Source organism: Chlamydotis macqueenii, chromosome 8 (genome assembly GCF_036417535.1).
Source record: "Chlamydotis macqueenii isolate bChlMac1 chromosome 8, bChlMac1.mat, whole genome shotgun sequence".
In the NCBI taxonomy this organism is placed as follows: domain Eukaryota; kingdom Metazoa; phylum Chordata; class Aves; order Otidiformes; family Otididae; genus Chlamydotis; species Chlamydotis macqueenii.
Genome location: NC_141563.1, coordinates 27,446,206 through 27,466,142, shown reverse-complemented (window position 1 = coordinate 27,466,142; position 19,937 = coordinate 27,446,206). Strand labels below are relative to the sequence as shown.

Here is a 19,937-nt window from a genome sequence, read left to right as displayed (position 1 = left end):
AAGATACCTGGCTCAAAAGTAACTTTTTATTGCTATTATCTGAACCAGACTGAAAACATGACCAAGAGGTGACCATGTACCTCAGTGCCTGAAAACAAACAAACAAAGTCTTCAAAATCTAGCTAAAAACCAACATTTGAGAATTAAGATGAGATGAAATTTCATTTGGGAATTAACGGTCTGTGTTCTGTAAGGAGTCTGTGTCCTTGGCAGGGCATTTTCAGGATCTCCTTTGTGGGGAAGCAGGTTTAAAATAAATCAATTTTCCCAAAATAGTTGTGATTGAAAATGTTATTAGCCATAACAAATGTTAGTGCTGACAGGAGAATGGCCTGTTAGGGGCTTCTGGTGAAACAGTCAAGTGAAAGTCATATTTCACATTATTGCGAGCATTTTCCTGTGATTTACAGAATATTTGTGAAACGTTACTTGCAAAGCATATGATTGATATTGAGAGAACAGCTAGTGTGTAGGGGGAATCTGTATTTTACAGAGACTGTGTGCATGAAATTTACAGTCCCATAAAGCACTCCTCTGTCCTCAACAGAGATCTAGTTAAAAGAACTTTACAGTCTGAAACAACCCAAAATTGATTCTAAATTAAGGTTTCCATATTTATGTTTAAGATGCTGGTGGTGTAATGCTATCCTATTTTTATTATAAAACTGCAATAACCCCCCCCACTATTCAGAAATACCAGCACCAGCCCCTAGACATGAGGATTTTAGTGAGACAAAGGACTTGCCTATGAATCAATGGCCAAAAAAAAAAAAAAAAAGGGTTTGAAGCAATGATCACATGAGGCTTCTGAGGACAGAGTGGTGTCTGTCCCTGTCTGCTGTAATAACAGCATCTAATGACACAGTAGTCTTTAAGCCAGCACTGCAAAACACCCGGAAAATGTACATGAATATTTTTATTATGACCATTTTACATATGGGAACATACAGACAGACACAGGGAAGTTAAATGACTTGCCTGAGTCGTTTGTCAGCACTAGCATCAGCACATAACTCCTGTTTGTTGGCTTCAAACTCTGCTCTCAACAGTGCTGGGCTGCCACCCCAGTCCATTGGACCTAATAATCAAAACAAGGCTGGGTCAGGGCAGTGCTTTATTCCTGCCAAGAAAAACACAAGTGATTTAGGAACTGGCTCTGGCCATTCAGCAGTTCTTCGCATCCAGAGTGCTGCTAAATCATCAGATTGAGATCAAAAGGCAGATGGATGCTGTGTCAGCCTCAGGTCGAGCATGAGCTGGCAGGGACTGATGGCCTTGGACTCACGGAAGGACAGAGTGATGGTGATTTGGTGTTACCTTTGCATCTTGCAACATCAAGGTTGTGCCCAGCTTCAAGCAAAACTTAGCGCTTCTGTTTCCCTAGCAAGTTTCACCCTCTCCTGGCACACCGTGAGTCCCCCACAACCCTCCTCGCACACAATGCACCTTCCTCAGTCTACCCCAGTGCCTCCTGCCACAGTCCCACTGGCCCCTCTCTCACCTACCCGTCCTGCCTCCCAACCCCGCCACTACCCCCAGCCTAGCCCCTGCTTTCCCCTCACCCCCAGCCAGGCCCTGCACTGACCCCTACATTCACCCCAGCCCGTTCCCCCGCTAACCCACTGCGGCCTCAACGTTCCCTGCCCCAGCCCGAACCATCCCACCAGGCCTGACACAGCCCAAACACGGGCCCTGTGCCCCCCCCACACCCCAAAGCCACCCAGGCCCTACAGGCCCTCACATGCCCCCCGACCCCAGTGCCCACACCAGCCCCCAGACCCAAATACCCACCTAAGGACCCACATCACCCCCCAGCCCCCCTGGCTGCGATCCCCACTCCAGGCCCCGCAAGTCCCCTCACCCCGACCCCCAGGCCCTAAACCCCCCCAAACCGCACCGCCCGCCTCAGCCCCTCTCTGCCTTTCGCCTTCCTCGAGTGGGCGGATACTCTGTAGAATGACTGACACCACAGGCGAACCAATCACGGCCCGTCTTTGTTCCCTCCCCGGCCCAATGGGTGGGCCAGTTCCCGTCCCCCAGTGGGCGGGGCGCCCAGCCCAGGACGGGTGCTAAGGGCGCGTTGCTAAGGAAGTGGGAGGCGGGGAGGGGAGGGGACGGAGAGAGAGGTGGGGTGGGCGCTTTCTCTTCCCATTGGCTGTGAGAGGGGCGGGGGGCGGGGCTTCCTGTGGGGAGAGCGGAAGCGGCGGTGGGGCGTGGGGCGGCGGCGGGCGGCCATGGGGGCCCGCGGGCTGGAGGCGGCGGTGGTGGAGCTGGCGCCGGGGGAGGCCCGCGGTGCGGGGGAAGTTCGCGGGGCGAGCGGGCACCTGAGGACCCCGGGAGTGAAGTGGGGGTGGGATCGGGCCCGAGGGACCCCGGTGACAGGAGAGACTGGGGGACCCTGAGAGGGGACAGGAGACCGGGGCTGGGGGAGAGGGGGGCAGGCCTGTGGCGGCCCGGCAGGTATGAGGGGAGGGAGCCATGGAGACGCTTGTGCCGTGACAGGTGTCTGGCCGTTCCTGGAGGGCAGGGCAGGGCACTTCCTGTCACCCCGTGGAAGCGGGCAGTGGGGTCCCGGGGGTCGTGAGGAGGGGTCTCTGCCCCCCCCCCCCATAGGGATCTGTGCAGTGCTGGCCTTGCATCAGTGCAGAGCTTCTGCTGGAGAATTGAAACTGCGCTGTCCTGCTGCGCACACCCACGTAGTGAAACTGGGGTGAGGCGGTGTTCATAGCTGACTGAGATTAAGCTGATACCCACTTCACCATGACCTTTAAACCTTATTAACCAGCCAGGGTGCCTTAAGTTCTGGTTCGGGTAGACCAGAGGATGATTATTTTGAATCTTCTGATTTGTTTCAGAAAGCAGTACAGAGAGAGGGTGCGCAGATGGTCAGCCTGTGGTGATCCTTCTAGGTTGGGCAGGCTGCCAGGACAAATACCTGGCCAAATACAGTGCAATCTACAGTCAGAAGGTGAGTAGCTTATTTATATTTTCATGACAGTGTCATACAGCTCTGAGAAGCTACCTCTTTTCTGCGTGTTGGTAAAATTGGTTTGAACCTTCTCTCAGACTGAAGAGTCGTTGGGAGTGAGTGGTGAGTTCTTGTCATTGAAAGTTCCTTGTCCTTGGGAGCCCATGCAGCGTTATCAAACAATTGCTGATGTCATCTTCGTGCGTGCAGCTGAGACAAAAAGACTTCCTCAGAGAAACCTTCTGCCACTGAGTGAATCGCTGCAGTGTTTTAAGGCTTTTAAAGCTGTGAGACTACTCATGAATGACATGAGCTGTGTTAGTTTGCCAAACAGGTGAACCTGCAGGGAAAGATAATGCATTGGCTGCTTGCTAATAGGCCACAGAACAGACTTGGTGAGGCCAGGTTGAGGACTGACAGCTCACGTCAGTATCTGTTGTTCCTTCAGCTTTTCCTTCCTGTGAAGATGATTCATCTAAATGTTGTAACCCAAATTCATTTTATCCTGTCTGTGAAGCAGGCGTCCTGTGGTAGTCATAACTGCTCACTAGGAACTCTTTGTGTTTGAACTAGAGAGTTCTCTCCAATTGCTCATTCCCTAAGTTATGATATTTTCCTTTTTAATACTGTATTTTACTGGAATGACCCCAACTTGTACTATGGGGACCCAGAGAAACATTGTTTTTGGTTTTTTTTTTTTTTTGTCAGTGTACAAGATCTTATATTTATCCAAATCTGTTTCAGCTACAGGTGTCAAAGTTTGTATGTTAACAAGTCCTATTGTTAATGTGTAATCCAGTGCAAGAGTAATGAATTGGCTTGTTCTAGTGAAGAATTAGTTGTTAAGTGACAGTTGTGACTAAGAGAGGCTGCTGAGCAGAGGAGGAGCACGTTACATGGCAGCATGCCAACTTTTTTCAAAATACTTTTCTATCAGAAAGGTGATAGGAATGGGAAAGGAGAGAAAGGATTGTAGTAGCTTCTTAATGAGGAGGCAGCTGCAACCACGGCAAGATGGTATAGAAGACTTGGATTTAAGAGCTTGATATCCTCTTCTTCCTCTTTCACTGTTAGGGAACTCTGGGTGGGAGGGCTGTCTTGGTGGCTTTGCCTTGTGTTCTTCAGTGGGTAATGTCAGTGAGTTGAGGTGATAGGAAAGATCTAAAGCGTTTATAAATGTACTTCCGTCTGCTCTGTTTAGAAACTTCTTCAGGATTCTATTTTCCAGTCTACACCTAAATGTAAGGCCTTAACTGTAAAGCCAATTGCTCAGGTGTTCTGAATCTCTGAACCAGTGCTCTTTGTTTGCACAGCTGGAGGGTTTCAGAAACACTTACGAAAAATTGTGTCGGTATTGATTGTGGGTGTCTTAGAGACAGCTGCAAACAGCTGCCCAAGGACAGGAAGAAGTTCCTCCTCCTTCTTAAGTTCGTTTCAGTGTCATGAACTACGTGTGTACTAGAGCATGCTCTTCTTACCAAAATGGCTGATACTGAAAGTATGTGAATCGGGGAGAAGTTTTTTTCCTCCTGGGTGAAGACTAACACTCACAAAAGCGTGAGTGACGGTGTCCCTAGGGGCTGTGCCAGTTAGCACAGAATTTGAAAGGATCTCAAGCATCATCAGGTCCAGGCCTCTGCTGTTGCAGAAACTTTTCCTAGAACTGTGTACTGTTATGATTAATATAATCCTATTCGTATTGGTGTCTTGCCACTAAGACTGAAGAGTTTCTCCTGGCGCTGTGGTTTCTATTGGAAACCTGTCCCAAATTTTCATGTTCTCTGTACTAATACTTGCCTACTCCATGTAACTTACAGCACAGCGTAAATGTGTGTGGGGTCTCTTTCTGTTTTTCTTAGGGGTGCACCGTCATCCGCTACACGGCTCCATGGAGGATGGTATTCTTCTCGGAGAGCTTTGGCATCAGATCCCTGCAGACCCCAGCCAGGCAGCTCCTGGAGCTGCTCTTTGACTACAGCATTGAAAACAGACCAGTTCTTTTTCATGTTTTTAGCAACGGTGGTGTCATGCTGTACCGTTACATCATCGAGGCACTCCACACTCACAAGCCATTCAAGAACCTCAAAATAGTGGGCACTATTTTTGATAGTGCCCCTGGCAGAAGAAACTTGAGAGGAGGCCTTCGTGCCTTGGCTACTGTCTTGGTATCCACCAATGTGCTGCTCAAGTACTTCCTCTTAGTCGCTTTTGCTACTACAGCTGTTGTGCTGCGGATTTTGCTGTACCCATTGACCCGCTTCATCCACGAGAGCCATTATGATGCCCTGCTGAAAGCGCCCTCGCGGTGGCCTGAGCTTTACCTCTATTCCAAAGCCGATGCTGTCATCAAGGCCAGCGATGTTAAGCACATGGCTGATGGCCGGCAGCAGCTTGGTGTCTCTGTGAGAGCTGTAGACTTCTCGGATTCGGCGCACGTCAGCCATATGCGGGTGTATCCCACCTATTACAGCAACCTCTGTACGACTTTCCTGTCTGACTGTGTCGGGGGCTCACCTCCTTAGTGGCGTAACGACCTCCAGTGTCTGCCTCTGCTCTGCTTGCGTGGGAAATGTCACCCCCTTTGCCTCTGTGTCTTTAAAGGAAGGAAATAAGAGACTTCTTAGCTTCCCCCTCTCCACCGTCTACAAGTCTGAAAGCCTCCAGGCTGGCCTTTCCACGTTATAGCAGAAAGTACATATGGATTAATTTAAAGTACTGAAAGTGAAATTCTAGCGTGTCTGCAGTTGATGTGTTTTAACAGAATTTCACACAGAGTGTTATTTGTTTCTTCTTTTCTCCTGTTCTCTGCTTTCCATGCTGTCTCCTTGTTGCTAATGCCCAATGTGCATGTTCTGTTGCTTTGTACTGATTTTACAAGACAGCTCTTCCATGTGTTTGTTGTTGTTTTTTGTGTTTTTTTTTTTCCTCTCTGCCATTCCTTTTGCCTTGCATTGAGCAAACAGAAGCAGCTCTGCAGGACTTTTCTCTTCTCTTGCTACATGTCAGCTCTTGTTATACTCCTTGCTGGATATCGGGCCCAGAAACCAGGTGTAAGACCTGGAAAAGGTGTGTGCAGGGCATTATGACCAGACTGTCGCCTGGTTCCATTAAATAGCTGAGCTAGAGCAGTCAAAGCTCTGATTCTTGCTGGGAGCTCAAATGTTTGTGGTAAATTTTGTGTTCTTCAACCAAAAGATTTAAGTTAACCTTTTTGAGTGTGTCTTGTGTTTTTTTTTCTCTTCCTTCCAGTCTTTTGTGTGTTCTGAGTAGTTTTGCGTTCTTGGAGAACTGCTCGTTTCTTATTGTTTGTCTTTAGGAGCCTTTATTGTTTGTGCATCTGGAAATGCAGGGAAACAGGCACAGCTGTAACCCAAAAGACCTCAGGAATAGAAAGGTGGAACTGCAGAGAATAATGAAACTGTCTCTAGAAGCTATGATTCATACTGCGTGTTCCCTAAAGCACTTCCAGCCCACAAATGACCATGAAATTTGATGTTTTTCCCCATAACGTTCTCTTCAGATGATCAGTCTTTGCTGTCCATGCAGCATGTACTAGTAATACGAAAAATTAATTCCTTCCACCTAGTGAAAAAGTAGCTCATTCCACTACACTTCAGCCATGTTTGGTTTTGAGTTTTGTCTATTTGGGGGAGAAGTGGGGATAAAGGCAGAGGAGAGGCAGCTAGTATGTTTCCACCACGTCACAGCACTGCAAGCTAATTAATAACATGGTGAACAGGATTAGCCAACTTTAAATTCCCAGTCTGAGATTGCTGGGAACATGCTCTGGAGGGCTGTGATATGGGTCTCTTTGGGCAAGGGGCTGCTCTCGAGAGGTACAGACATAAAAAGCACGAGGATTTGTATAGGTGTGTGCTGCCTGTGGGCTACTGTGCTTGTCTCGCCCACCTTTGGGGTGCTGTCGTCCACAATTACAAAGTGCTTGCTGTTCTGAATTGCAATGCAGGGAGAGAGATCTTTTGGGAAGCACTAAAGTCATCTGGAAGTTTAAAACAAGAACCATAACACCTCACAGAAGTGGAAGCACAAGGTGAGTTGTGGTCAGTGGCCTGCACAACTGTTTTTAGCAGGCTAGTGTGGCAACGCTTCTTTAAAGCAAAGAATAACCCCATGGTGGGCATGGTTTTAAAGGGTGACTGGGGTGTATAGGATAGGTGAGAATTAACTGAAAACAGGTTGATGGCCTGGTTTGTCTTCAATTTTTTTAAAGTGAAAACTGACTCCAGGCACAGGAGCCCCTGTTGCTCAGGGTCCAGTCTTCTGTAGTGTGATCCCTGTTCCAGCTTCCACTGTGGAGATGAGCTGTGAAGGCTACTTTGTGGTAGGTCAGCCTTCAGCCTGCTGCTTTTCATTAGGAAATGGTCCCGTATCCCCAGAAAGCCCATCAGAGATCTGCCAGCTTTTTAAAGCAGGCCCCTGGTTTGTGCTGTCAGTGCCATAACTCCTGAGCTGTCATCTGTTTGCCAGCCTTCCTGGAGAGCTGGGCTGTGTCTTCTGAGCATCCGACCCCGTCGTGGTACTGTGAAAGCTTTTAGGGAGCAGAGGTGATGAAGGTTATTTAACTAGCACTTGCCCTCATGCTGGTTTCTATGGGTTCAGTATTTACAGAACAGTTAAACGCTCCGTAATATACGCCTCTGAATTAATACAGTTGTGCTGGGCTGGGAATCTGCTGTTCCTGTTTATTGCCATGGGTGTCGAACTTCTGTTTAAGGACTTGAGCTGTGGTGGAGCGTGGCTGGCGGGAACTGGAGCTGAACTCTCTGTTCCTGTGCGATGGGACGGCGAAGCTCCCTCCAGAAAGAGCCTCACACCCATCAGATACACCTTCCATCAGCACCACTCTTCTGGGTGGGTTTCATTTTCTGTGTCCCAGCAAGTTTTAATGATGATGATGAGCAGTGCATGAAATGCATTCTGTGATGTATTGCCCTCTTCCCTATACCGTGTGTGTGCTCACCTCCCCTTTCTGCCCTCTTTTTTTTTTTTTTTCTGTTGCTTGTTATTTGAAACCGGTGGTTAATAACTTGGAGCCTGAAGGCACGTGGCCAGGAACTGATCCAAGTGCTACTGGATTTAAAAAAACCCAGCCTCAAACCCTTAATCCTCGCTCAACTGTCACAGTTTGGTGCAGCCTCAAGAGCTTCAGCCTGAACGCTGAAAGCCAGAGGCTGGGATATCTTGGCAAATGCACGTAAATCTCTGAGACAAGCTGTGGGAGAGGTATTGCAGATCTGCTCTCTGGGAGGAGAAGTGCTGTGTCCACGGGCTCGCCTCGGGGGTAGGGAGCTGGTTGTGGCACTGGCGATCTCGGCCTGGCGAGCCCAGAGCTCCTTTTCCTACAGTCCAGCCCTCGTGTGCAAATGGTGGAGCAGTGTGGGTGAATAATATAAAAAAGGTGTTTTTTTTTAAAAAACAAGTCTGTTGTTGCCTTTTGTGTGTTGGGGCAGCAAGTTGTGTGTGGGTTGAGACTCCGTCTTTCTGCCTGTTGGGAAGTTGCAGGCACACGTGCGGAGCTCTGCCGCTGATGGAAAAGTGTGAGCGGCTTGAGATGGAACCGAGCAACCCAACCCGGTGTGCTGCTTCCTAGGAAGAGAAGCGGGGAGGTGTGAGGCTGGTCTGCAAGGCCTCGTGGACGTGATGGAGCTGAGAGCTGGCATGGGATGCTCCGGCGCGGGAGGGAGCAGGGCTCCACGAGGTGGCAGCAGCCCCCTCTTCCCTGCGGGGAGCGATCTCCAGTTTAGGAGAGAAGCAGACTCTGGAGAAGATCCCAACAGTGCAGCCAGCCCACCGCTTTTGCGTGCCTGAGAGCATCTCCTGCAAAAGATCTCTTTTCAAGGGGAGGAAAAAGACCAGTGAGAGCGAACTTCAATGCCGAGAAGTAGAGATCGTGAGCTAACACGGAACAGCATCTGCCCCTGGAAGGTGTGCCAGATCCTGTTCCTCCGCTTTAATTGGACGTGAACACTGAGAGGCTAACGGCAGGAGTAGCTTTACTGCCCTTCCTGTGTTGGCAGGTCGGGTCGCACCACATCTCTCTCCATCACCCAGAGTGAGCCATCCGTTTTTACATGAATCTGTGCAATATTGTGGTCAGACAGACCACGGTCCAACTTCTGGAAAGGCTGGTGAATTGGGTCTGGGGAGATCCCTTGGGTTCCTAGTAGCCCCCCCCAGCCCTGAGGAGGGAGCTGAGCTTAGCGCTGCTCTCCAGAAAGGCTGGCAGGGCCCCCCAGCACATAGAGCTGGGGGCTTGAGGGGCAGTTAGGACACAGGGTAGCACAAATGGAGGCCACAGCCACTATCTGGACCCCCTTGGCGCACCCTCTTCTCTCTGGCACCCCTTGGCATGCCCTATGCACTGCTCCTTTGTCCAGCCCTGGGCACGGGCAAGGGAGGCAGGGGTCTCTCCGCAGCTGCTTGCTCTGCTTGCCCGGCATTCCCCCAGCCCCTTCCCTTTGAACTTGAGTCCCCAGCCCCTCTGGATCCTCACGTGGCTGCCCCGTTGCGGCACCGCTGGCTGGAGACAGGCAGCCTGGGGAAGGGCTGGGGTGGGCAGAGGGGTGCATGGCATCTTTTGGTCAAACCCCCCCCCCACCCAACCAACCTGCGGGGGCTAGGAGAGCTTGGGCAGCCCCTGCCCTCCCCGAGTGATGAATGAGCTGACAATGGGGTATTGATAAGGAATTAACCTTGAGCCCTTCTTGCTTCACTGTCAATAGAGCGGGAGCCAAGTACACACATTTGATTGGAAATCTGTGTTTGGCCTCTGCGCCCATCGACGTGCTGGGGAGACAAAAGGGGGATGTGAACTGCCCCGCTGCCCCCTCCCTGGCCTGGACCCCCACCCCGTGGGTCCCTCTCGGCTCCCTCAGCTGGGGTTGACCAGGGGTGCCCTACTCTATGGGGCTGCAGCAGCCTCTGTGCCTCCCACCTGGCAGGTGGGGAGCGGGGTACCAGGGCCCCCAGGTACCCCAAAGGGCCTGTGCCCATCCTGCTCAGGCCTCCACTCCGAGCAGTTTGTTTAATTAAGTGTTTTGCCTAATGGGATTGCCTCATTTCCATAACAAACTGGCGGGCTGTCATTAGGTGGGCTCCCTCATTCATTACTGTTAATTAGATATGGATCCCCCAGAAGGCGGCGCAGGGTGATGAACGAGGCCCCTGACACACGCTATTACACATTAGCATTTTCTCAATACATCCTATACATCACAGCCCTCCGCGTCCTAAAGATATTTTAAATAAAATATTAGCAGCCTGCTGCAGGGTGGGTGGAGGGGGAGGGTTCCTGCCCCTCACCCTGGCCTCAGGCCTCCTCTGGGCTGAAACCAGACTGGAGATGCCCTGCTTGCTCCCTGCCAGCTAAAAAAAGCAGCCAAATCCACCCCTTTCCACATCCTTGCCACCACAGATGGAAAGCAATCCCTGGGGAAGCCCCCAGCATGCCATCCGTGGGGGACACAGCTGTGGGGAGGGGTTTGCAAACACCCAATCGACTGTTCTGCAAAATGTTTGTAAACCAAAAAGCGTCGGCGCCAGCCCCACGCCGAGGGGAACCTGACCTTCACCCCCCCGCACACCTCGGCAGCCTCCCGGTCCCTGCTGTGGAGGGTAACCCTATACGGTGCCGGTGGCCCCTAATGCAGGACGTATAGATCTGTTGGGGCTGGGCGCCTCCTGCTCCCAACTAATGCAGCAGACGAGACTTCGTTATGGGGGGGTGGTCCCCTGAGGTGTGCCCTTCACCCTGCCCTCCTGGCTTTATGGGGAGGGGGACAACTTGGGGCAGAGATGCATCGTTCCCTGCATCCCAAATATGACCAGAGCTCCCCTTTGGGACGTTACCCACATCCAAGGGCTGTGGCATGGGCGGCGGGGGGAGGTGTCTCCTCCGCTGCCTCTCGCCTGCAAAGGGAAACACAGAAAGGCGGGAAGCGCCCGAGAAGATTTATACTTGTTTAATTAATGTCAAATGTAGTTTACAAACGGGAGTGACAAGTACCTCTTTGTATAATATACACCGACACACAATCATCGACACACCGGAATATCGCTTTGTGCAACTGGGATTCTTTGGGCAAAGATAGGTAACTCCGATATTTAATTTTTTTTTTTCTTTTAAATCATTTAAACTCATTACAGAGGAGGGGAAGCGGCAGATGCGTGTTACAAACCAGGATGCCTCTCTGCCCAGCCTTCCCCCTGCAGCCCCCTGCCTTGAAAACAGGGGATGGCTTTACAATTAAAACAAAAAATAAAGAAAAAATAAACCCCAAACCGAAGAACCAGTGACGAATTACATATGGTTTTACACATATGTACGCAGCGCACGTGGCTGGTCCACCACACCCGCCAGAAACCCAGCTCCCTCCCACGGCCTATTTCCAAGGAAGGGCTGGGGTGGGGGGGTCCTGCTCTCTCTCCCTTCCTGGCTGCACCTCAAACCCACCCACCACACCATCTCCAAATCCATCTCTGAGGTCCCAGTGCTGGCACCCAGGCAGCGCAGTCCCAGCCGGGTGGCACTCGCAGCCCAGCCGTGCCCCTCCTGCTCCCAATCTTTCCCCCCCCCCAGACCCAAGTTCTGTGTGCCTGCCCTTCCCCTGCCTGAGCGCTGCTGGCCGGAGGGTGACCCAGCAGTGACACCCCACTGCTGCGGCCCACCCTGTGGAGGCAGGACCCTCCTGGGGTGCCTCGGCTTTCTCCGGTCCCCAGGGAGCTCTGCAGGGATGCATCCCCAAGCAGAGGAGGCTCCAGCTCTCTTGTCTGAGAGGCCACCATGCTGCTACTACCTCGGAGACCCCGGAAACTCCCAATTAGGAATTGTCGCCTTTTGCCGAGATGCTTATAAAATACAGCTCCTTCAATTTGGTTTGGTTTTTTTTGGGTGCAGCGGGATCCTTCTGAAATCACTCGGGAGATGCTGAGGACAGCAGCTGCTCTCTGCAAAACAGCATCAAGCTCAGGGCAGAGAAGTGGTGTTGGGACTGTTGTGTCTCCCCAGCCCTTCCCTCTCCTGCAACGCCCTGCAGCCCAGGTCCCAGCTCCAAACCCCTCACCCGCTGCTCTTTCCAGACTGTTAAAATGCCCCAGCCACGTCGTGCTGCCAGGTAGGATCTGCTTGGAAAGACCCTGTGGGAGTAGGGGGAGGTGAGCTTCCCCATCTCCCCATCTTCTGGCTTTGGGGAGCTGGCAGGGCTGCACGGCGTGGGGCTGGGAGAACTCACACACTCGCACTCGTGTGTTCGCCTTGGGAAATGCATCAGTGTCTGTTTCCTGGGTCCTGAAAATAAAAGAGAAAACAACAAAAAACCAGGCCAGATGCCAGCTTTGGTTAAGGCTGAGGATATGGGAGATGGGGACAAGCGTGAAGGACTGCACGGAAGAAGCCGGGGCAGCGGGGAACCTCTGGCTCCGACTGGAAGCACCTCTGCTCACTGCAGCCTGGGGGCGGCTGTGGCAACCGGACAGGGCTGGCTTGGCTCTCCACCCAAGTGCCGAAACCTCCACCTCTCTGGGCAAAGCCAGCAGCAGGGCCATCCTGTCCCCTGCCATCCCTCCCCACGCCCGCTACTTCCCCAGCGTCCCGCCTCAGCTGCGGGCACCGGGAGCAGCTCAGGCACCCTCGCCCAGCAAACGCTGCCCACAGGGGAGGAAAGCAAAGCAAGGGAGGGGCAGGGGCAGGGGCTACGGCCTAGGAAGGAGGCACGAGGGGGTGAGCCGGACCCTTGAGCAGGCACTCCTGGCTCTGGCAGGCCGCGTCCCTCCAGCTCCGCACCATTTGCCCCTTCCCCAGCTGGGAAAGGCAAAGGGGGCTGAGCCAGACCCCCCCGCCCTGCCCGGTTCCCCGGCGAGGAGTTAAAAGCCGTGTCTTTCTGGGGATAATGATTCTATTATAAATAGCCCCATTAGCTACAACTAATGACAAAAATCCACCTCCTCTACTCCCCATAAGTTCTGTAAGTTATGGGCAATGCTACAGCCATTACTAAAAGCCGTTAACTTCATATCTGAATGAGGAAATATACACCACAGAACATTAAACCATTTATATTATATATATGTATATATATACTTTTTTTTAAACTAATGACTTTAATGCCAAAACTTTGCTGAACCAAGAAAAATATGGGTTTAATGTTCTCTGCTCTTTTTTTTTTCTTCTTTAAAAAAAATACAACCCAAAAAAAAAAAGAAAGGGAAACTTATTAGTATGTAATGTTTGAGTCTATCCCATTTATACACAACATTGTAAACATATATAATCTATATTACATGTGCTTCATTTCTGCCTGGGTGTGTTTTTTTTTTTTCTTTAAACCTTTTTTTTTTTATCACTAGAACACCACAAAAAACCAAAACAGAACCAAACCAAAAACCAAACCAAAACAAATAAAAACAAAACAAAAAAACTGAACAAAGAACACAAGTTACAGGTTATTTAACATCTTTCTGTCAAGGGTCCCTTCCCCAGTCTCCTGGGGGCAGAGTGGTCAACAACACAGTCCAAAGGAGGGCTCACGAGCCGTCCGCGATGCAAAGCCAGCTCCAGGGAACAGGTGGATGGGGAATACTGGTTTTAAAAAAGGGGGCTTCACAACAAAGGGTTTGGTTTCGCCCGCTGCAGATGCTGAAGGAGGTCTCAACACGCGGGACCTGGGAGCCGAGGCTCCCCGCTGCTCCTGTATCCTCAAGTCCATGTCTGGAGTCTCTGGTTTGTTTTTTCTCTAAATTTTAAAACGTCTTTTTTTTTGTTGCTGTCGTTCTTCTCCCCCTTGGTGTGATGAGCTGAGCCGAGTAGCTGGGTCCCGCCCTCCTGCTGGGTCCTTCATAAGTAGATGCGCCGGAGGTCTCCGGGAGACGTGATGGTGTTACACTGAGGACAGAGCTTCTTGGCACCCTGCAACCGGCAGATGAGATGAACAGCATGAGAAAGTGAAGGAAGACAACCCGTGCGACCCTGCCCTCAGCCTGGGATCTCGGGGGGAGCAGCACAGCAGCAGGGGCAGCAAGGCCACCCCCCTTCCCCTCCAGGCAGGACCATGCCCTCCCAACAGCCGGCACAAGCTGTGAGAAGGGGGAGCCCCGTCGCCTTTCTTGCCCGCCCTGCCTCCCGCCCTCATCCCACCCTGTCCCCAGCCCGAGGCAGCTATGCAGGCAGGAGCTCTGTTGGAGGCTGAAACCCAGAGCGAAGGTGTGTCACTCAAGTCAGGAGTCTCTGCAGACGGATCGGCCCGAGCCCCCTGTCCCGCTGCGCTGTCACCGCTGGCTGCCAGGCAGATCTGCTCCTTTCTGCTTCCCTCACTCACCTGCAGCCCTCGATGAGCCAGTTCAGGTCACTGAGCAGGCAGAAAATGAACCCAGCTGGGAACAAGTGCAGCTTTCAGCTAGGATGACCGAACTGGTTCATGGTGGGGTTGGACCATCCCTTTCAGGGCAGCACACTGGGGAACTGCCTCGGCCATCCTGCAAAACCCCCAGAGCTGCTGGCATGAAGGAAACCCCCATCCTATCCCGCCCCAGCTCGCAGAGATGAGTCTGTTCTGCCAAGGTGAGCTGAAACCAGCAAACTGATGTGAGCTGGTGCGAGGTAATGGGCGGCCAACATGAACACTACATAAAATAAAACAAGGGCTGATGTGCCATCTGTCATCGAGCCTGACAGCAAGAGGGTGTTAATAAGCCTCAGAATCGGGGTCAACCTAAGCCGGTCATCATTAGATTGGCAGATGTGACAGACAGTTGATGGGAAAAATGACAGAAAGATGGCTCTGCTGCGAGGCAGCCTCCCATCTACAGCAGCAGCAGTGCGGGAAATTGGGACGTCCTGGGTTTCAACACCAACCGCAGCCTCCGCATGACCTTCTGCCACACAGGACTGAGCACAGGCCCCGGCCGAGCACCCCGAGTTTTGCCCACTGCTGTCAGATAGGCCCTTCCAGCAGCTAACGCCCAGCGCTCGGCGTGACACGCAAGCTGACAGGGATACAACGTGCCATGTGAGAGCTGGCCACCTTGCACAGGGCTTGTTCCAATACCTGCAGCAGTGAGTGCTGCAGCTTGTGGGACGCGGACTGAGTGCTTCGGTGTTGCTACCTGCATTTTGGTACATCCCTAGTAGAGGAGCTGGCACTGCTGCTTACAAGAGGCAAGCATCCTCAGAAAACGTCCTCTCTGCTCTGTGACAACACCTGCAGAGAGAGGACACGGGCTTCCTCCCCTGGAAGCTCCCTGGACTAAGGAAAATCTGGAGGAGAGAGTCCCAGGTACAGAAAATTTACATGGGTGCAAGTAATTCACAGGGATGCTGCTCCAAAGAGGTGTGAGTCATGTGTGGTCTGCAGTCCGGAGTACTACTGAAAAGCCCCCACAGACCAACCTCAAACTAGCCCCCTCCTGCCCCCAGTGCACATCATTCCTGGCAGACATGGACTCTGCATGCTCACTGTTGCCTGAGCTTTGGAATTCTGAGCAATCTGGCTCCCGTTTGATTCCTCTCACTGCTGGCGGCTGAGCTGCTGCCTCAATGCATACGGGAACCACAGGCAGCTGCACCTGAGAGCTCAAACAGCCACACACAAAGGCCTGTTGAAGTAGAGTTGAAGGAAACACGAAATGGACACCCAAGACACCTTGGACATCACTCTCAGGGGGAGTGATGGACTGGCAGTGGGACAGACCACTGGTGGTCTGGATGGTGCACCAGGCTCCGGTGCTGATGCCTGCAGGCACGTCCTTCTAGCTGCCTGGGACCTATCACATCCCCTCTCTCACTACTGTGGCTGTTTAACTTTCAGCGTTCTGGGCCAGGGACCATCTCACTGTGCCTGTGCAATGCATCAGGCAGCCTCAGGCACTGGTCTTCATAGAGCGAAGACTTGGCATGCTGGATTCTGGGAAGTGCAAGCACAAACCATGACTGGAAGGAAAGGCTTAAAACCGTGATGAAGTCAAAGAGTGAGTGTGCTAGACTTTAACACAGCCTGTTTATATAACACATGTCTTTGCTTGTGCTCAAGACCAGAGCTTTGGATCTTCATAATCCAAGCTTCCCCTTGGATCAGAAAAGGGGAAGCTCTAACCCTGCATGTCCCAGTGAAAACTTCCTGCAGCAGCTACAACAGGTAGGAGAGAAAAATATAAACATCTGCCCCTTCTGCCACCTTTAAAGCCATCATGGGCCAGGCTATACACAGCATTGCCATGGAGGAGCTCACTAATTTGGATGCAAATGCCATGAAACAGCCTGCTTCAATTGAGTTCCTGCCATGCAGTTCCCCAGTCCTCGGAGGTGCCTGCTGCATCTGGCTGGCCTCTTGGGATTGTCTTTGCAGCTGGAGGTGGCACGGAGGTGCTGAGGAATTTACTCACAGCATGTTGTTACAGGGGCAGCAGCTGGCAGCTGCCCGTTTGAGCTTTCCTGTGTGCGCTGAAGTAAGCAGAAGTAAGTGTGTGTGGGGACTTTAAGGCATTCCAGATGTGACTACAGCACACATCTGTGTGCATGCTCTCCTTCCCAGATGGGCACACCTTATTGGCAAGTGGCAAAAAAGCATCCAGCTCAGTACCTGGAGCTTCTAACTCTCTGGACACTGCACCAGGGAGAGGCACCTTTTGCAAAACCAGTCCCCTGACCATCAAATGCCTCAGGCTGCCTTCAGTCTGGGGCGAAGGATGAAGGGAAGTGCTTACTGCCACCTAAACCCGTGTCCCCTCTACTCCTCAGTGCTCCCGTGCAATGCTAAACAGCATCTCAGCAGTTATTTTCCTTTAGGTGTATTGAAATTGGTTTGGTTGTACGCAGGTGGGCAGGAGCACTGAATTCCTTTGAGTTCAACTTCACTAAAAGCAAACCGCAGATTCTGCCATCTCACTGTCTTGCACCTCATACTCCGTGCTGGGATTTGGAGGTGGACTGAGACAGCTGCAGATGTGTGACCCCACAGTGAGCATAACCTCGCTAACACAGCCAAGACAGCTCAATGTGGGAAATTCTGGAAGGACAGACTCCCTGGAAAGCCACCCTGCCCAGGTTTCTCCAGCAGCTGTGCAGGCACAAGTCCACGCTCAGCCCACAGGATGGCAGAATAAGCCTGATTAAACCGACTGCAGCTTTGCTCCGCTCTTCCCTGGCAAAGCAAGGTCAGGTATGCAATTCCTTCACACCACAGGGAGAGGGAACTGCCAAACTGCAGGCTCTCTGTCCCAGAAATGGGCTTTCTGCACCACATGCTGACATTTTTGGGAGGATCCACTCTCCCCATCTAAGGCTGAGAGCTGCACATGGGCAGAGAGGGCCAAGTTTTTGACCACACCAGAAGGCAGAACCCAACCACATGAAGCTTGACTCATTTTCTGCCAAAGCTACACGACTGCAGATTCATTTAGGGCAGCGGTGGATGTTGCTTCACTTGCATGTGGGGAGGGCAGCTCATTTTGAGCTCTGAAGCCCTGGTACATCGGAGGGAACAACGGCATCTCAGAGACCTTCAGGCAGCCATGCCCGAATGCCACGCAGGCTGACTGCACGTGGCGTGCCAGGCACAGGTCTCTGTGTCTCACTACTACTTACGCTTGGTATTAAACAGTTCAAGCAAAAATAATGACTTTGGACACTTTGGGAAGCCTTTCTCTTTCTTTCTTTCTTTTTTTTTTTCTTTAAATAAAGCTGTCATCCTCTGCACACATCAGCATGGGTGTTAAATTCAGAACCGAGTCCTGAGTTTTTACTTTTTGGATTGAAATTGCTTAGAACCTTGTTCCTTACAACTGACTTTTGAGTGTAGGTGTGCACCCTTTACTGGCATTAGCATTTAAGCTCTCCTCTCTTGTAGGGAGGCACGTAAGCTTGTACACACACACGTGCTGGCACATGCACAATGAAAAAGCATTTGCTCCCCCGCTGCTCACCTGCCAGCTGGGGTTACTAAACTTTTCCCTTGAAATAAAAATGCTGTGGAATAATAAGTCCCACCTGTCAGCCACTTCTTTCTTTCTTTCTTTTTTTTTTTTTTCCCAGGTCCTTCTGCTCCTTTCATCATAGCTTCATGGAAAAGCCTTGATGTGTTATAGCTGCGTGTGCTAGAGTAAAGGCCACCTCAGCTTTTCCATTATAAACCCCAGTTTTGAGGGGTTTATAAAACTCTGTTGCAAGAAGTTTGCTCCAGGGCTGTTACAAAGCAAAGAAAAGGGGGTTGAACCAGGATGGAGTTTATTTTTTCTCCTCCTTTCTTAATTAAAATTTGGCAAGTGACTGATCCACAATACAGGCTAATCACTTGGGGTAGTAGTTTGAAAAATACATTAACGAGAGCTAAGATGTTGAGAAGTCGTTAGGGCTCACACGGTGCCAGGAAGGATTGGAGTATTTTGTCTTAAAGCTGCCTCTTAAAAAAAAAAAAATGGCATGACGCCTGCTATAAATTGGCTAAAGCAAGAAAGCTCAAAAGGAAGGATTTAGGCACTTCCTGCTGTCCTGTGGGTCTAAAAATGGGCCATTTCCAAGCAGAGTAGGCTATCAGGCACAGAGAATAAAGGCACATACAGAACAACTTCGCCTACACAGTGCCACCATTAAACCTGGGCTCAAGGCTTGCCTATTTTATCGGAAGGAAAACCAAGGCAGAGAGGTGACAGGAGGGACCCAAACCAAGAGCCAGCTTCTGCCAGGTGAGGAATCGAACTCCAGGACCCAATTCTCAACCGAGGTGACAGCCCCCTCTCCCCATGTCTGCATGTGAAGCAGCAGCTTCTTCTCTGCAAATGCGAATTCCCAGAGAAGCAGCCACTCACCACTGCCACTGTGAGGCACCTCCGATGAAGTTAATGCAATCAGGAGAGCATCCGTTTTCAGGGAGCCTCCTCAAAGGGTGGACCTCAGCGCCACAGGTTGTTGAAGGCTAAAACTGGTATCTGTTAATAAATAACTGCACAGTCTCACTGCAGAGGAACGTGAAGTACCAAGTGCAGCATCCTCCATGCAGCTGCTGACTCAGGAGGTCTCTATGTTGCTGGAACCACTAAGGAATCACCCAGAAGGATTGCTTTTTATCCGCACTGTTTCTTACAAAAATACTCCAGCCCGCATGGGATATACGGTATTATAGCCCAGAAAAAGCGAGAAGGCTAAGAACACAGTAGAATAATCTACCAAAGGTATAAACGTGTCAACTGCAGAGCATACATATGTATCAATGGATCCCCTGGAAGCATACACTGTGATGAAGAAGGCTTTTTAGAAGTGATTTTTCTCCTGCTCTTGCAGTTGTCATTTACAAATAAGCACAAGACAGGCAAGTACAAGCCTGGGGTCAGCAAATACGCATAGGAAATACTGGATCGAGCTGTACAGGCCATGGGGGAAACTCAGCAAACTGCACCTGCTCAAATAAACCTGCTCTCTTCAGCTCCTGTATGCCTGCACCCACCAACACCTCAATCCGCCGGCAAACAACAACCTGACTTAGCTTTTAACTCCATTTACTTTGTAAGGAAGGATACCAGGGTTTGGGAGATCACAGAACCACAGCTCAGAGGGACATCAAGAACTCACCGACCCGTTCCCCCAGCAAGATCACCTCAACCTGAATTACTGTTGACGGACACCCATCAAACTTGCTCTCACAAACCTCCAAGGGTGGTGGCTCCAAATCTTTCCAGCAAAGCACTGCAGTAGATTGCCAGTCTTCACTGCCAGAACACTCTTCCCAGGAGAAGGGAAATGCCCTGAGCTCCAGTATAACAGTACCTAAGCTATAGAGTCCAGCAGCCATTTGTAGAGTTGCTGGTTAAAAATGTGTTCTCCTCTCCCTCAGCAACAGAACAGTTATAATTTGTAATCGGACATCAAGAGCCAGAAGTCCAAAAATTGTATTTTCAGAAAGCCTAAGCGTTTTAAAGATCCAATCCTCATCAGTGCCCTAGACATCACTGAAGTCAGAGGATA

The 19,937-nt window shown here is 51.0% G+C and overlaps 2 protein-coding genes across 8 annotated transcripts in view; one reads left to right on the top strand and one right to left on the bottom strand.

The window, feature by feature from the left end:
• Nucleotides 1-2,234: 2,234 nt before the first annotated feature.
• Nucleotides 2,235-6,179, top strand: TMEM53 (transmembrane protein 53). Of its 3 annotated transcripts, none has more exons than XM_086753943.1 (3): nucleotides 2,235-2,292; nucleotides 2,856-2,968; nucleotides 4,828-6,179. In XM_086753943.1, exons 1-3 carry the CDS (start codon nucleotides 2,235-2,237, stop codon nucleotides 5,488-5,490), a joined length of 834 nt encoding a protein of 277 aa, XP_086610069.1. In that variant the 3' UTR covers nucleotides 5,491-6,179. The 3 variants fall into 3 exon arrangements, with proteins under 3 accessions (XP_086610069.1, XP_086610071.1, XP_086610070.1); XM_086753945.1 differs by having other exon boundaries at nucleotides 2,291-2,303; XM_086753944.1 differs by lacking the exons at nucleotides 2,235-2,292; nucleotides 2,856-2,968 and adding an exon at nucleotides 4,358-4,466.
• A 4,755-nt stretch (nucleotides 6,180-10,934) lies between these two features.
• Nucleotides 10,935-19,937, bottom strand: part of RNF220 (ring finger protein 220) — a 223,874-nt gene continuing 214,871 nt past the window's right edge. For all 5 annotated transcript variants that reach the window (XM_086753315.1, XM_086753318.1, XM_086753317.1 and 2 more), the window contains one exon: nucleotides 10,935-13,892. In XM_086753315.1, the coding sequence (XP_086609441.1) occupies nucleotides 13,821-13,892 (72 nt within the window). In that variant the 3' untranslated portion in view covers nucleotides 10,935-13,820. The remainder of the gene's footprint in view (nucleotides 13,893-19,937) is intronic.

Excerpts from the sequence above, each read along its gene's own strand:
- TMEM53 (XM_086753943.1), top strand. The coding sequence starts at position 2,235 with ATGGGGGCCCGCGGGCTGGAGGCGGCGGTGGTGGAGCTGGCGCCGGGG. Across the intron at positions 2,293-2,855 it reads GGCGCCGGGGGAGGCCCGCG|AAAGCAGTACAGAGAGAGGG; the intron begins GTGCGGGGGAAG and ends GATTTGTTTCAG. Across the intron at positions 2,969-4,827 it reads GTGCAATCTACAGTCAGAAG|GGGTGCACCGTCATCCGCTA; the intron begins GTGAGTAGCTTA and ends TGTTTTTCTTAG.